Below are 13,971 nucleotides of genomic sequence, written 5' to 3' on the forward strand. Positions count from 1 at the left end.
CTTGACAAAGCAGTTGGATTGTACTTCCTAGAAAGAGATCAGAACAAGAAAGTTATGTCCTCTCTGAATTCTCTCAGCCCTCCACTGTGGAGTCCAAGAAGGAGCAACCTGAAATTCCTTCCTAATTTATAAATTCTCTGACCTTACAAGATCTATTACTGAATAAAACACAACCCAATACAAACACTTGCCTTTCATCTGTCACTGTTTTTCTTTCATAATTTTGCATCTGAAAACTTTGCTTTCTTTTCTTTTTTAAATTCCTATTGAGGTCCTGAGAACCACAGCGCGCCCCCCCAAAAAACTGCTGAGTCACCTGTCTGTGGCTGTCAGCTGCTGCTTCAACTGAAACTGTCGCCTGGAGATAATGCAGATTGTCTACGCTTGGCGGGAGTCTAAAACTTTTTTCTCTTAGTCCTTGCCACATTCGTGTTTCCAGCATTCCTATTTGAGGTAGACTAAACATTCAAAGAACAATTGTTCTCTCTTAGCTACATTTCATCTAGCAAACTTTTAGACTTTGGGGAGCGATGGAGCACCCTCCAAAGGAAACTGTGAGTACAGATGAATTCTCATCCCTGATGCAATTAGAAAAGCTATCTCTCCTGAACTTTCTATTCCATCTTGACCGGGGTCGTTAAAAATTACACTTATTTGACTTTACAGTAGTAGAAAATTTTGATTTTAATTATTTTGTGAGTGTTTTACTTTTAAAAATAACTTTGTGTGTGTGTGTGTGTACGTGTAGTATAGCTTTTTTTAAAAAAATTAGGAACTTTTTATTCATTTTACATACCAATCACAGATACCCCTCTCCTCCCTTCTCCCACCCCTCCTACATTCCTCCCCCACCGACCCCTGATTTTCTCCTCCAACAAGGCAAGGTCTCCCATAGGGAATCCTCAGAGCCTGGTACATTCAGTAAGGCATGTCCAAGCCCCTCCTGCTGCATCAAGGCCATGCAAGGTATCCCACCATAGGTAGTAGGCTCCAAAAAGCCAGCTCATGCACTAGGGATGAATCCTGATCCTATGCCAGGAGGCCCCTTAAGTGGATCAAGCTACACAACTGCCTCGCTTATGCCTAGTCCAGTCCCATGGAGGTTCCATAGCTGTTGGTCTAAAGTTCATGAGTTCCCACTAGTTTGGTTTATAACCTAGAACTTTACACCTATATAATAATAAAAACTCAACAATTACTTGCTGAAGTCAGATATATCATATGGAAAACAACTAGGTAATTTGAAACCAAATAATGCCTTCAATAGTTTGTGTCTCTGTGGAATGACTTAAATTTATAGTCATCTCAGTAATTACTGGCCCTAGAAAACTATTTATGAAAAATAAAGAAACATTAAAATATAAACTCTGTATTGCATGTTTTAGATATAAGAAACAAAGGAATCAATACTCTATAGAAATGGCCTTATGGAAATTTTCCTGGATATTGTTACATACAACTGGTTTTCATTAAATTAAAACATAATTTTGTCTTGATAAGAATATAATTATTTTATACTCTAAAAACCAATTACTGAAACACTAATAATTTACAATTGTGACAAATGAGTAGAAACCAAGTGTATTTAGATTTTCTTTTACTTTTAGAATTTTTTTTAGTAAATCAAATAAGAGTACATAATACATAATCTATGCTTTTGAATAAGAAGAAAAATATTCACAGTGTGTGACTCATTAAATTAATTGCAAACTATCCCTGACTATTCCTTAAAGTTACAGTTGATCAACACTTATTAATGTTGTTTAACCTTTGAAAGGTATAAAATAGCATTTCCTTATTGTCTATCTGAAATTCTGTGCTGTTGTTTCATCAGTCCAAGTTTGTCCTTCCTATAGAATATTTTGGATGATTAAGAACTATTGATCTGAGCAATAGCTATTTATAGTTAAAAATTATACAGTTATATTACAGCCCCTCCAACAGTAAGAATTAACAGGTTTAACAAATATAAGCATAGACGTAATGTGGGTGAATGCCTTGGGATGTATAAGAAAGATAGAATTATAAATATGAGAAGTAGCAACAGAAGCATTATTTATTTTTCTTCTTATAATCTTTAATTGACATAGTAAACACATTCATCCATATTTTGGGATACAGAATAATATTTCAAAACACAGAGAGACTTTCTACCTTATAGGTTATGGAAAGCAGTGGACCAAAGGTTTTGGAAACAGCAGAAGAAATCCAGCATAGAAGACAGGAGGTGTTAGACCAATACCAGAGGTTCAAGCAACGTGTCGCTGAGAGGGGTCAGAAGCTTGAAGAGTCTTATCACTATCAAGTTTTCAGGAGAGATGCAGATGACCTGGAGAAATGGATCATGGAGAAGATGGAGACTGCAAAGGATAAGACCTATGAGCCCACGAATATACAGGTGACTTAGTGCCACAGATGTTCCCCCGACTGACCCTAAGTTCTCTAGAGAGTGAAATGGACTTTTCTTTATGTTAATGTTGAGGGATGAGTGTAAGCACAACCTGACTGTATGTATAGAATGAAGCCAAAATGGTGGAACGGGAAGTTTACAAATTTAGTTAAGAAAAAGGCTAACATTGCTCCTTCTTTGTAATGTTGGAAATATGAGACAGAAGAAAGAGAAAAGAAACCAAAAACTGACGGTATATCAGCTGTTGAAAATACAAACTCATACTGCATCACATTGACATCTCATTCAGAACTCGCATTCTTATAATTATATAGACGTCATAGAAAGATTAGACCATTTACTATCGACAAAAGTTCTACTTCTACGTGATCCCTGTCTTCTACTTCTTAACTTTCAGAATCTTATCTGCAAATAAGACTAATCTAAGTCAGCATTTTATGAGAGCTTACTAGACAAAATAGTGGCTGAAAGTTCAAGAAACTTTTGACATACCATGTGCTTTCAATATTGTGACACTAATGATGAAACAACTGATTTTCTTTAAGATAGTAAAAATCATTAGTGCTTCTAAAGCAATGGTTGTCCATTCTCTTCAGTAGTGGCGATTATTCTAGCTTTCCTCAAAATTGTTATTTAGTAGCTGTTAAGTTCAAATACAAGGTTGTAGGACAAGAAGTTTGGTGGAACGTTCTACATCTATCAGTTGCCATGTTGCATAGCAAGATCATAATTGGTGATTGGTATTGAGCAGGGAACAGTGCCATAAGATCTGGGTGATGCATGTGTGCAACAGCTTAATTCACATATGACAAGAGCAGAGCTTACTATGAACTTTTAATGGATAATTTCATTTTCTGCACAGTACTTTTTAAAAGAGAACTCAGTGACACCATGTATTACATGGTTTTATTCACATAGGAGTCTGTGGAGCCTTGAGTAGAATATTATTTTATTGATAATTTTCCAAAAGAAGTGCCAACAGAAAAGACTGACTGTGTGGCCTCTGGGGAGTTGTGTTCAGGTGTTCTACCTTGAGTATACCTTTGTTTGTTTCAGAATGGGATTGTTTCTGCTATGGCCAAGGGAAATTGCTGAGTACAGGTGGGGGAGTGGGAAGTCTGCTTAGAATTGAGAGGAGAAACAAAAGAGTACTTGGTGTTCCCGTGAGACTGCATTTCATTACTCATAAACTCTGATTTCTAAACTTCAGGGGAAGTATCAGAAGCATGAATCCTTTGTAGCAGAGGTACAAGTCAAATCAAGGGTGCTTCCTGAACTAGAAGAAATCAGGGAAGCCCGATTTACAGAAGATCATTTTGCCCATGATGACACCAAGGTAAATGAGTTGTAGGATCTTACAGTCAAGCCTCTAGTTGCTAATTGTGTTACTAGGGTTTCCGTGGATTGTGCTAGATAAATCTCAGTTTAGCTGCCTTAGAACAAGGGCTGAAAATGCTTGTTCTTTATTGAAATTGAGGCAGGAGAAATGACAGATCATCCTTGTGTTTCATAGGTGGAAAAAGATGATGGTGTAGAAATGTCATTTGTCAGTCCTTATACTTGTCTTTATGTCAAGATCAAGTCCACTTCAGCCTATCCCACATTTCTCAGATGAAATGACCTTTATAAAGACTCTTTCATAATTATTAATTCTGACTTCGAAGTGATGTCTTCCCATTTGAATCTTCTTTGCATTTTTCCCGTTTGCCAGTGAAAGTTTGCTTTTTTCAAATACACCCCATTTCTCACAGTATACCTTTCCATACGTTCCTTTCTATTTACAAAAAACAAAACAAAACCCCCCAAGTGCCTAATTTAGAAAAATTTCTTAGATGTCGAGACCTGAACATCATAGTTATTAAATAATCATTTACCACTGTGTGCCTATTCTTTTTTTAATTAATAAAGTTTTTATTCATTTTACATACCAATCACAGATCCCTCCTCTTCCCTCCTCCCACCCCTCCATCCTTCCCTCCAAGCCCACCCCCCATTCTCTCCTACAAGGCGGTAACACCTCCCATGGGGAGTCAGCAGAGCCTGGTACATTTAGTAAAGGCAGGTCCAAGCCCCTCCCCTTGCCAAAAGGTTGTTTAAGGTGTCCCACCATAGGTAATGGGCTCCAAAAAGCCAGTTCATGCACCAGGGATGGATCCTGATCCTACTGTCAGTATTCTTAATGTCACAGCTACTTTTTGACTAATTCATATATTCTTCCTGTTATATAAGTACACTTTTTAGCTTATGTGTGTCTAAATTGCAAAACCAATTTGTATGACATAATTTTCAATTGAGGCTAGTCTTTCTATATGCATTATAAATATTCTATCCCATGTTAATGTCAGCAAAATAGAAAAGTAATTTTAACTAGAAAAATAATCTGATTAGAAAGTATTAACAAGAAAATCTCAAGTCTTGTTCTTTTGTTTAAAATAGAACTTCTATGTTATAATGTTCTGTGTAAAGTCTTATATTAAGTAAGATATTTAAAACTGGATATGATGATGTATGCCTGTAATCCCAGAATGGAGAGATGGAGGCAGAAGGGTGATAAGTTCAACTCTAGTCTGTACTACATAGTAAGATGTTGTTTTCTAAAACTTATAATGCAAAACAAAACAAAAATGCCTGAGAAGTCTTTAAACAACTATGTATCATCACCACTGAGGCTTCACTGGACACCACAGTAGAATTCAGAGAAATGTGTTCCATATCCTACTCTAGGCAATGGAGGGGTCGAAGATACAAGCTTTTTAAAAGATGGCACAATGCTAGCCAGTTTCCCATGACTGGTGCAGCATGATGTTCTGGTCTCCTCTGGCACTCAAATTCCTCTATATGTTGTCAAACTATATACTACCCAAATAATCTTCTTGTTTTAATGAAAGTGTTTACTAGTTACTCAGCAGAACTATATCTTTTATACTTTCTGAAAAGAGTTCATATGTTACTCCTATGCTGTTACTATGGCTGTTTGCTGTATGTAGAACATTCTCTGCCTATCATCTATACATCAGGAATCTTTCTGTCCTTAGAGCTCAGGCAAAATGAGCCATCTTCTATGCAAACTTGCTCCAAAGACATCTGATAGTATTTTTCAATTCTTTAAAATGTCAAGATATTTTAATACAATTTTCTCTCATGGAAGATCACGTGCTTGGTAACTATTTCATATATATTTTTTTCTCTCATTAGATATTCATTGAGTCATTAGTATATGAATGAATAGGAGGAGGGATTATTAATCAGGTATTTTTCTGTACAAGTTTCTTATTCTACACCTCCATATTTCTGCATTCCATTGATAATTTTTAAATCATATTTTATTTATCATTGTATGTGTGTGTGGTTTTTTGTGTGTGCGTGTGTTTATAGTGTGTAGCATGATATGTTTGCAGAGAGCTTAGGGCATTCTCTCCTCCAACCATAGTTTTCAGAAATCAAACTCAGGTTGTTGGGTTTTCAAGGCAAATGCTTTTCCCCACTGAGCTATTTGCCAGCCCAGCCATTCTTTCTCTCTCCCTTAAAGACTCATCTGATGGAACTTCGCCGCCTGTGGGATCTGCTGTGGGAGTTGACCCAAGAGAAAAGTGATGTGCTTCTTCGGGCACTGAAGTTCTATCAGTACTCACAGGAATGTGAAGACATCTTGGAGTGGATCAAAGAAAAGGTACAATCTTGCATACTCTTGGGTACTTTGATGGCTCTGTCCAAGCACTCTATTGTCACTCTCTACAGCATAATCAAGTAGTCTGGAGTAGTTGAGGAATCTATTCATGGACTTCATTCTTTAGAGAAAAGGTGAATTTTGGCAAAGATTTGGGGAGATTCTGGAGATTAATGTTGTAGGGCATAAGCCTAAATCTATGGGTGTGATTATGGTAAAGTCAAGACTAACACCATACTTTCAGTATGGTCTAGACTCATTACCCCTCTCTCCCCATGCTGTTTAACTCCCCACTTCAATGGTTTTCCTTAAACTCTGAGTCTTGGCTGAAATAATTTTCAACTTTTCTTTCTCAGTACCTATAACTACTTCAAGCATAGTCCCCCAGTTGGGGCTGAAGTCTTACACACACAAGAGCTCAGTGCAGTGCTTTTTGCAGATGCTTGATTCAAAGGGAGGCAGAGTAGGAAGAATTGTTCATTTGTCTTCTAAAGCATAGAGGGAACTTCCGGAGACTCCCAACAATCCCCCTGAACTCACCAAAGGATTATCCCAAATGACACTAGTCCCAAAATCAAGGTGTCATCCCAAGACATTCTCCTGCTTCTGGCTTGTCTCAAGAAAGGGCCCCATATGAGTGATCCTGAGAAATTAACAGGGGCTTGAAACCTCCGACCTGCAAAGAAAATTCTAGATTTTTTTTTACTGGTGATTCCGTGGACTTTTTCCTTACTTACAGGAAGCTATAGTGACATTAGTGGAGCTGGGCGATGACTGGGAACGAACTGAAGTCCTGCATAAGAAGTTTGAAGAGTTCCAGGAAGAACTGATGGCTCGGAAGGGAAAAGTGGACAAAGTGAACCAGTATGCTAATGAGTGTGCCCAGGTGAGGTGGAGACAAAAGAGGCATTCCAGAGAAAGTAGAGGGATGCACTTACATGGACCAACATGTCGTGAGAAGCTTTTTTTCTTCTCTGGTTACAATCTCCCCTTTCTGATCCATAAAATGGCAGTGTGTATGTGTGTGTGTGTGTGTGTGTGTGTGTGTGTGTGTGTGTGTGTGTGTGTGTGTGTGTGTGTGTTCCATGGCAATGGTCTCCCATTGCCTATGAAGCCATGCTTCTTTATATGACAGTGTGACAAGGTGTGATATGTAAGTTCAGTGTGAAAGTTATTTTGGGTATGATGTCATCTTTGTGTTTTCTTTTTTAGGAAGAACATCCTAAGTTGCCTGAGATAAAGGCAAAGCAAGATGAGGTAAATGCTGCCTGGGATCGTCTCTGGAACCTGGCTCTCAAGAGACGAGAAACTCTTTCGAACGCTGCAGACCTCCAAAGATTCAAAAGGTATGATGGTGAAGGTACAGCATAGTACATAAAGGCCTAGTGTACCAGAGGCCCTGGATCTGATCTCCATCACTATCTAAAGTAAGGGAGTAGAAGCAAATAATCCTAGTCATCACAGAAGTGGAAGCTAGTGAATAAGGACTTCAAAAAGTGTCATCTTGGCCTTGATAAGTGTGCATCAGATTTATTTGTATTAGCCTCTGTCTACTCCTGTTAGCAATTACTTACCAATACCTTAAAGGCCAAAAGCCATCATTTTTTTCACCTTTGAGATAGCAAATGACTTAAGAAAGCAAAGACCAACTTGATATCCAATATATAGATTTTGGTATCCAAACAATAAAATAGTATAGCTCTGCTGCATTGGCACTGCAGAAGCAAAGAGGTTATGTAAGAATTAGATGAGTTAGAGGGAAAGAGAATGGCATTCGTGAATAACTGCTCACATGTCAGATACAGGAAGTGTCTCTAGTAGCTCAATAGTCAAGAACCCTTGGGCTAGAACATTAGACAAAAAATAACTGACAAGCAAGTACGTTTTAAGTTACTTCATGCCAGTTTGTTGAAAAATAGAGATGTTGCTACTTGTGGGAACTAAGCTGGTCTTGTGGGTCAGTTTGCCCTGTCATGCCTGCCATGTTGGTTTGTGGGTGCTCATGACACTGTCTGGTAGGGATGTCACTGAAGCCATCCAGTGGATGGAGGAGAAAGAGCCTCTACTCACCTCTGAGGACTACGGCAAAGATCTTGTTAGTTCTGAGGCACTGTTTCACAGTCACAAGGGGCTCGAGAGGAATCTTGCTGTCATGGATGACAAGGTAAGCCTTTGCTGGAGAGATGGCTAGCCCCAGACTTATAAAATGTACATGGTGATCCTCCTGTCTAGCACCATCCTCAAGAAGACATAGTCATTTCACACTTTTCAATAAAGGATGGATTCTTCTGTGCTGTTACAGTATTCCTCCTCATTCTAATTCATATTTGTTCAGTGAGACCGCAAGTCTTTACTTTTTATTCAAACTGCTTTTATTTTAATACACACATCTGTTTCATATTTGTGGTATATTTTGCAACTAAAGAAAATACCTCCAAGAAACTCATTAATTGCTCTCAATAAAACACCTTGGGACTAGAGTCTTCCCTCTGAGCACATTTTCTTCTGTTGCAGCTAGATCCTGGTTTTTGTCCTTCATACTGTAAATCAGGAATGAATTTTCTTCTTTCATAATAAACTGAGAGACATTAAAATCTAAATCTATCTTTTCACTCCCTTCTAAACACTGAAAAGCTCTCATTTTTATGTCTAGAGGAACAGACATAGGCACACTAGAACTCAGAGCAAGCCTATATTTCTGGACAATTTCTGTCTTTTATTTCTTCCCTTGTTACTGACATTTCTGTCACTGTGACCACAATGTCCAGCAGAAACTATGTAAGTGTAGACATGCTTGTTTTAGCTCATGATTCTAGAGATTTCAGTCTACCATTCCTTGGCCTCATGTGCTTTGGAAGGACATCGTGGTGATAGAAAAGTGGTGGAGGACAGCTGTTCACTTAATGGTTGACCAAGATGTAGAGACAGGAATATGGGAAACATGTGGAGTTAAATAGAATTCTCAAGAACATGCCTTTCCTTGACCTGCTTCCTCCAACTACACCTAGTCTCTTACCTTCTATCACCCTATACCCCTACACACAATACCAGATTATAAATCCATCAAGAGATTGAGTAATTAGAGCTCTAGTTGTCTCTAGAAACACTGTTCTCACAGACAGAGAAGTGCTTTACTAGGTTAGGCGTTTATTAACCCAATCATGTTGGCAATCAAAACTTACCATTATACTCCATTTTACAACTTTAGCTACAATTAAGGCAGAAACCCATATGTTTCCAACAAAGAGGCAGAGTACAGAAAGATCACACGTGCTTGCTCTGAATAAAGCCCTGTCTCCAGGTCCGTTTCCAGTGTCCTCTTCCACTATTGTTCATTTCTTGGATTTTTGTTGTTGTTGTTATTGCTGGTCTATTTTCCTCTAGTAATAAATGCTGAAACTATAGGATTTAATGTGTTATGGTAACAAAACTTCAAACTCTCAACAATATCTGATTATATTTTAATAATTAAAGAAATAATTATGACATGTGGAAAGTCACCCATGTCTATATTACACTATAGTATACCTGGCCTAAAGCTCAAAAGGAGTCATGTGGTTTTCTTACAAAAGTGTCCTTTATGATTGTACAATAACATCTACAGAGACATCATAGAGAGATGGCGAGAGATAAACTTGGTTCCAAACCTTGCTTCAGACAACGAGCAGAATTACTGAGTGAATAAAATAGTTTTTGTCTGTTGTTACTCATGTAACATAAGAATAAGAGAAAATGCCTATAGAGTATGGAACATAGTAGGATAATAAGGATTTAAAAAATTGTCATTAACATAGGATATTTTATATTAGTAAAGTATGTTCATATAAATATACTTATCAGTTATTACTATTCATGTGATTGTTTTTGTTATACTCTCTCCCATAAAGTTCTGCCAGGAGTCACAGTGCTTGATTTTTTTAGTAGGTTTCTTTCTTATTCCAAAGGTGAAGGAGTTATGTGCCAAAGCAGACAAGCTGATGATTTCCCATCCTGCAGATGCATCTCAGATCCAGCAGATGAAAGGGGATCTGGTCTCCAACTGGGAACGCACTCGTGCCTTGGCCACTAACAGATATGCAAAGCTGAAGGCTTCTTATGGGTCAGAAATTACACATCTTGTTCTACCTCTTCCAGGGGGTCCCAAAACAGAGAAAGGGTGAAAGGACTCTCAGTTCTCCTGCCTGCTCTGTAGAGGCAAATGAAAATTTAATTTGTCAAAGAAAGTTCTTGTGTTAACTAGTATACTACTCAGTATCATACATCCTCAATCACACTCCTTTATTGTTCCTGTCTAGATAGTTGTAAGATTTTATAAAGCAGACTATAAAGTTGGAAAGATCTTGACTCCAACAAAAATTGTAAATAAGGTTTCAAGCCAAAGAGTCAAAATGACTCCAGAATTGTGTTTTGGCTACCAGCCAAAAGTTATAAAAATTTATGATAACAAGGTGTCCTTTTAGTAGTTAATTCTTCGAGATAGTAATCCAACCATCAAGAGATAGAAGATAGTACTCATGGTATCATTATGATTTACAACCAAATGATGAATATTTAACTTTTTGAATGGATAATGACCTTACTAGTAGATTAATAGAATAAATATTAGCGAAGCTATTTTTGAGAAAACCCAACTCTCTCCCTACTCTGAGAGTTATAGGACATGTATCCATTTTCTGGCTGCATCATGAGACTTTACTCTGAGGTGGATGTGACCTTAAGGTGACAGAATTGGAACACCCACACAATGATACACCTATTCTTGGATCTACCACCCTGTGTAGAAAGGCTTCATAACCTACTCCACTGCAGGGGAAAGGGAGAGAGACATGGTATTAGGACAAGATGAACCTTACATGCCATTACTTATGCCACTCATAACCTTTTGTTCACAGTCCTTTCAAATCAGATATCTCCTTCCTGTCCTTTATCCTGTTTTTCTCACAGGTACCATCGGTTCTTATCTGACTATGATGAGCTCTCAGGCTGGATGAAGGAAAAGACAGCTCTGATCAATGCTGATGAGCTGCCAACAGATGTAGCCAGTGGGGAAGCACTACTAGCCAGACACCAGCAGCATAAGGTAAGGAGCAAAGGCTTCCCTAATAGGATAAAGGATGGAAGGATTTTGTTCAATATTGAGAAATCCAGGTCATTTCTTGCCGCATTTGAGACATTCTGCTTTGTGACCACAGCATGAGATTGACTCCTATGATGACCGATTTCAATCTGCTGATGCAACTGGCCAAGATCTGCTGGATGGCAATCATGAAGCTTCTGAGGAAATTCGTGAGAAGGTAAGCTGCTTTCACACAATGTATAAAGTTTCAGTAATATATTCAGCCCTAATCTATCTCATGCTCATATGGTAATCTCTCTTTGAAAAGAGGGAAAGAGACACCTAAACATGTTAATGGTGTGTCTGGAGTCTACCTAGTCCTCATCACATCTGCAATGGCTAAGCTGAGTCACTCAAAATCCTCACAAGATGAGTGATTGCTCTGCTTTGGATATTACTACATCAATTCTCTGACTTAACACCTCATTTGAAACCTTTATATCATCTTGCATCATTGCTTTATTTTATCACACCCTCACACTCATCTCTAGATGGTAAATTCAGTGTTGTGTGTACCTTAATAATCTTTGGGTCTCCTACAATGTCTAGTCCAGTGATATGTACTTGGACCATTTCTGCTCTCCTCTATACAACACTCAAATTAAGCTGATGTTTCACCACTGATGAGGAAATCATCAAATGTCTACCCATTTTTCTCCAAAGTGCAACGTATGACATAACTGTTCATGACCTGGCAATATAATTTTCTTATGTTCTGATGTTATTCATCATCCCTGATGCTCCTCACTAACTCTGTAAATTTCTTGGTACAACAGTCCTTATACTCTCTGTAGTTTTGTTCCCTAGATCGTCCTACCTGAATTAATCTTTTCTTCTTTTTTTAAACATATAAAGCATGTTATGTCTCTTTCATGGCATATATCCTACTTTTCCATACTGCACTTACTTGCTTGCCTGGTGGGACCTTAGGAGAATAGCTCATTTCTTACTCATTTTTGCACTTTTCAAATAGCATTGCATTTATTAGCTGCTCAGTAAGTGAAGGATAAAATTTATTAGTTAATTTTTTTCTGATACAATGTCCCTTCCTTTGCTAAGATGACAAGACTAGCCAACGACTGGGCTGCCCTGCTGGAACTATGGGACAAATGTCAGCATCAGTATCATCAGTGCCTGGATTTCCACCTCTTCTGCCGAGACAGTGAACAAGTGGATAGTTGGATGAGCAGACAAGAGGTAACAGGTGGCACTGGGTCAGTCTTCAGATATCACTTCTTCCATTCTTTATTTACCGCTTTGACTACTATCAGCACCCGAGAAGTTATTTCTTTTGGACAAAATTGTCTCAGGAACTGCAGTATGATCATGGCAAAAAGTAAAGACGAGTTTGCTCTCTAAAGCTGCTGCTACAATCCCCTTCATGTGCAAAAGCATATAAAAATATTTAATTACAAGCTGAGCATAGTGAGCATGCATGCAATCCCAAGACTCAGGATGCTGAGTCCTCAGGAGGGTCAGAAGTTTGAAAACAGTCTGTTCTGCCTAGTGACACTATCTCAAAAGCTTTGTTTAAGTATGCGGCACAGAGATTTTTGACTACAGTTAAAGAAAAATAAAATGAATATCAAATTGGTAAGGGCTCAGGAAGAAAATTTTACAAGTCAGACAGGGTTAATGAACAGACTTCGAGAAAGAATGTAGTCTTCCTGGGGTAGTTTTGAGAACTCTAAATAATATTTAGTTAGTTGTTGAGAGAAATTCATGTGAATAGATCCAGAGATAAAGGTAAGAAAGTTGCATGCAAGCATTAAAAGACTGGGAGTCTAAGCTCATGGTATTTGAAGTTAATTTCTACAGAATATCCTTATCTGTGCCAATTCTCACCTTGCTCTACAGTTCCCTAGACTCCTTCCTTTGTCCTTGTCTCTGGAAACTCCAAGAGGAAATGGGTTTTACCAGTGAGGAAACCTAGGATGTGTCTTTCTGTCTTCTACAGGCCTTCCTAGAAAATGAGGACCTGGGAAACTCAGTGAGCAGTGTAGAAGCCCTTCTTCAGAAACATGATGACTTCGAAGAAGCGTTCACTGCCCAGGAAGAAAAGATTATAGTAAGTAATGCTTCTGGTTGAACATTGGTTTCCTATTTCCATACACTGTTTCCATACATGCCTCTAAACAGAATCACCATTGTGACTACAAAACCTAACATCAGGGCTGTTGTTGTGAATTGCCACCCCTTCCTTTGTTGTTGATAGTATCTACTTACATGTCTTAAAACGCTGTGGTTTGGTTCTGTGAGCATATAGATTGTTTATAGTGTGAAACCAAATCAAGATTTATCTTTTGGAAAAAAAGGAAAATATCCAAAGCAGTGATAATAATACCCATTTCATCAATAAATTTCTTGATCTACAAAATGCATTTAGGAAGAGGTCTCAAGATGGTAAGACATCTTCTAATGAAGCACATACTTTGTATTATGTATTTTGAATTGTAAATAAAAATGCTAGATCCATATTCAACATAGAATCATCATTTAAATATTTCAAATGTTTTTCCTTTTGATAATATTTTAATGTACTTTCTTCTCTCAAAGTTTTCATGTTTAATTATATACATTTTCCTGAAGCATTACTTTCCTTTAATATATTATAATATTCATTTTTTATTTTTTTCATCTAATGCTAGTATAGAGATTTTCTGTGGAACTTAGGTTATAGTGTGCCATAAAATTTATCAATATATGAGAAGGACTTCAAGAGCATGATGAATATGTAAGGGATGAAATACACTGTCTATCTTTAATTGTCTCCTAAGG

The 13,971-nt window shown here is 37.7% G+C and overlaps 1 protein-coding gene across 2 annotated transcripts in view; it reads left to right on the forward strand.

Annotated features, from left to right (window-relative positions):
* The first annotated feature begins 530 nt into the window (after positions 1-530).
* The window catches only part of Spta1 (spectrin alpha, erythrocytic 1), a 71,727-nt gene continuing 58,286 nt past the window's right edge, over positions 531-13,971 (forward strand). For both annotated transcript variants that reach the window (XM_052736659.1, XM_052736660.1), the window contains exons 1-12: positions 531-554; positions 2,162-2,398; positions 3,621-3,746; positions 5,940-6,080; positions 6,817-6,963; positions 7,290-7,423; positions 8,097-8,241; positions 10,022-10,176; positions 11,022-11,157; positions 11,270-11,371; positions 12,253-12,390; positions 13,151-13,261. In XM_052736659.1, the coding sequence (XP_052592619.1) occupies positions 531-554; positions 2,162-2,398; positions 3,621-3,746; positions 5,940-6,080; positions 6,817-6,963; positions 7,290-7,423; positions 8,097-8,241; positions 10,022-10,176; positions 11,022-11,157; positions 11,270-11,371; positions 12,253-12,390; positions 13,151-13,261 (1,596 nt within the window). The remainder of the gene's footprint in view (positions 555-2,161; positions 2,399-3,620; positions 3,747-5,939; positions 6,081-6,816; positions 6,964-7,289; positions 7,424-8,096; positions 8,242-10,021; positions 10,177-11,021; positions 11,158-11,269; positions 11,372-12,252; positions 12,391-13,150; positions 13,262-13,971) is intronic.

Source organism: Peromyscus californicus, unplaced genomic scaffold, assembly GCF_007827085.1.
Source record: "Peromyscus californicus insignis strain IS unplaced genomic scaffold, ASM782708v3 Scaffold_14__1_contigs__length_90479793_seg_2, whole genome shotgun sequence".
NCBI classification, from domain to species: domain Eukaryota; kingdom Metazoa; phylum Chordata; class Mammalia; order Rodentia; family Cricetidae; genus Peromyscus; species Peromyscus californicus.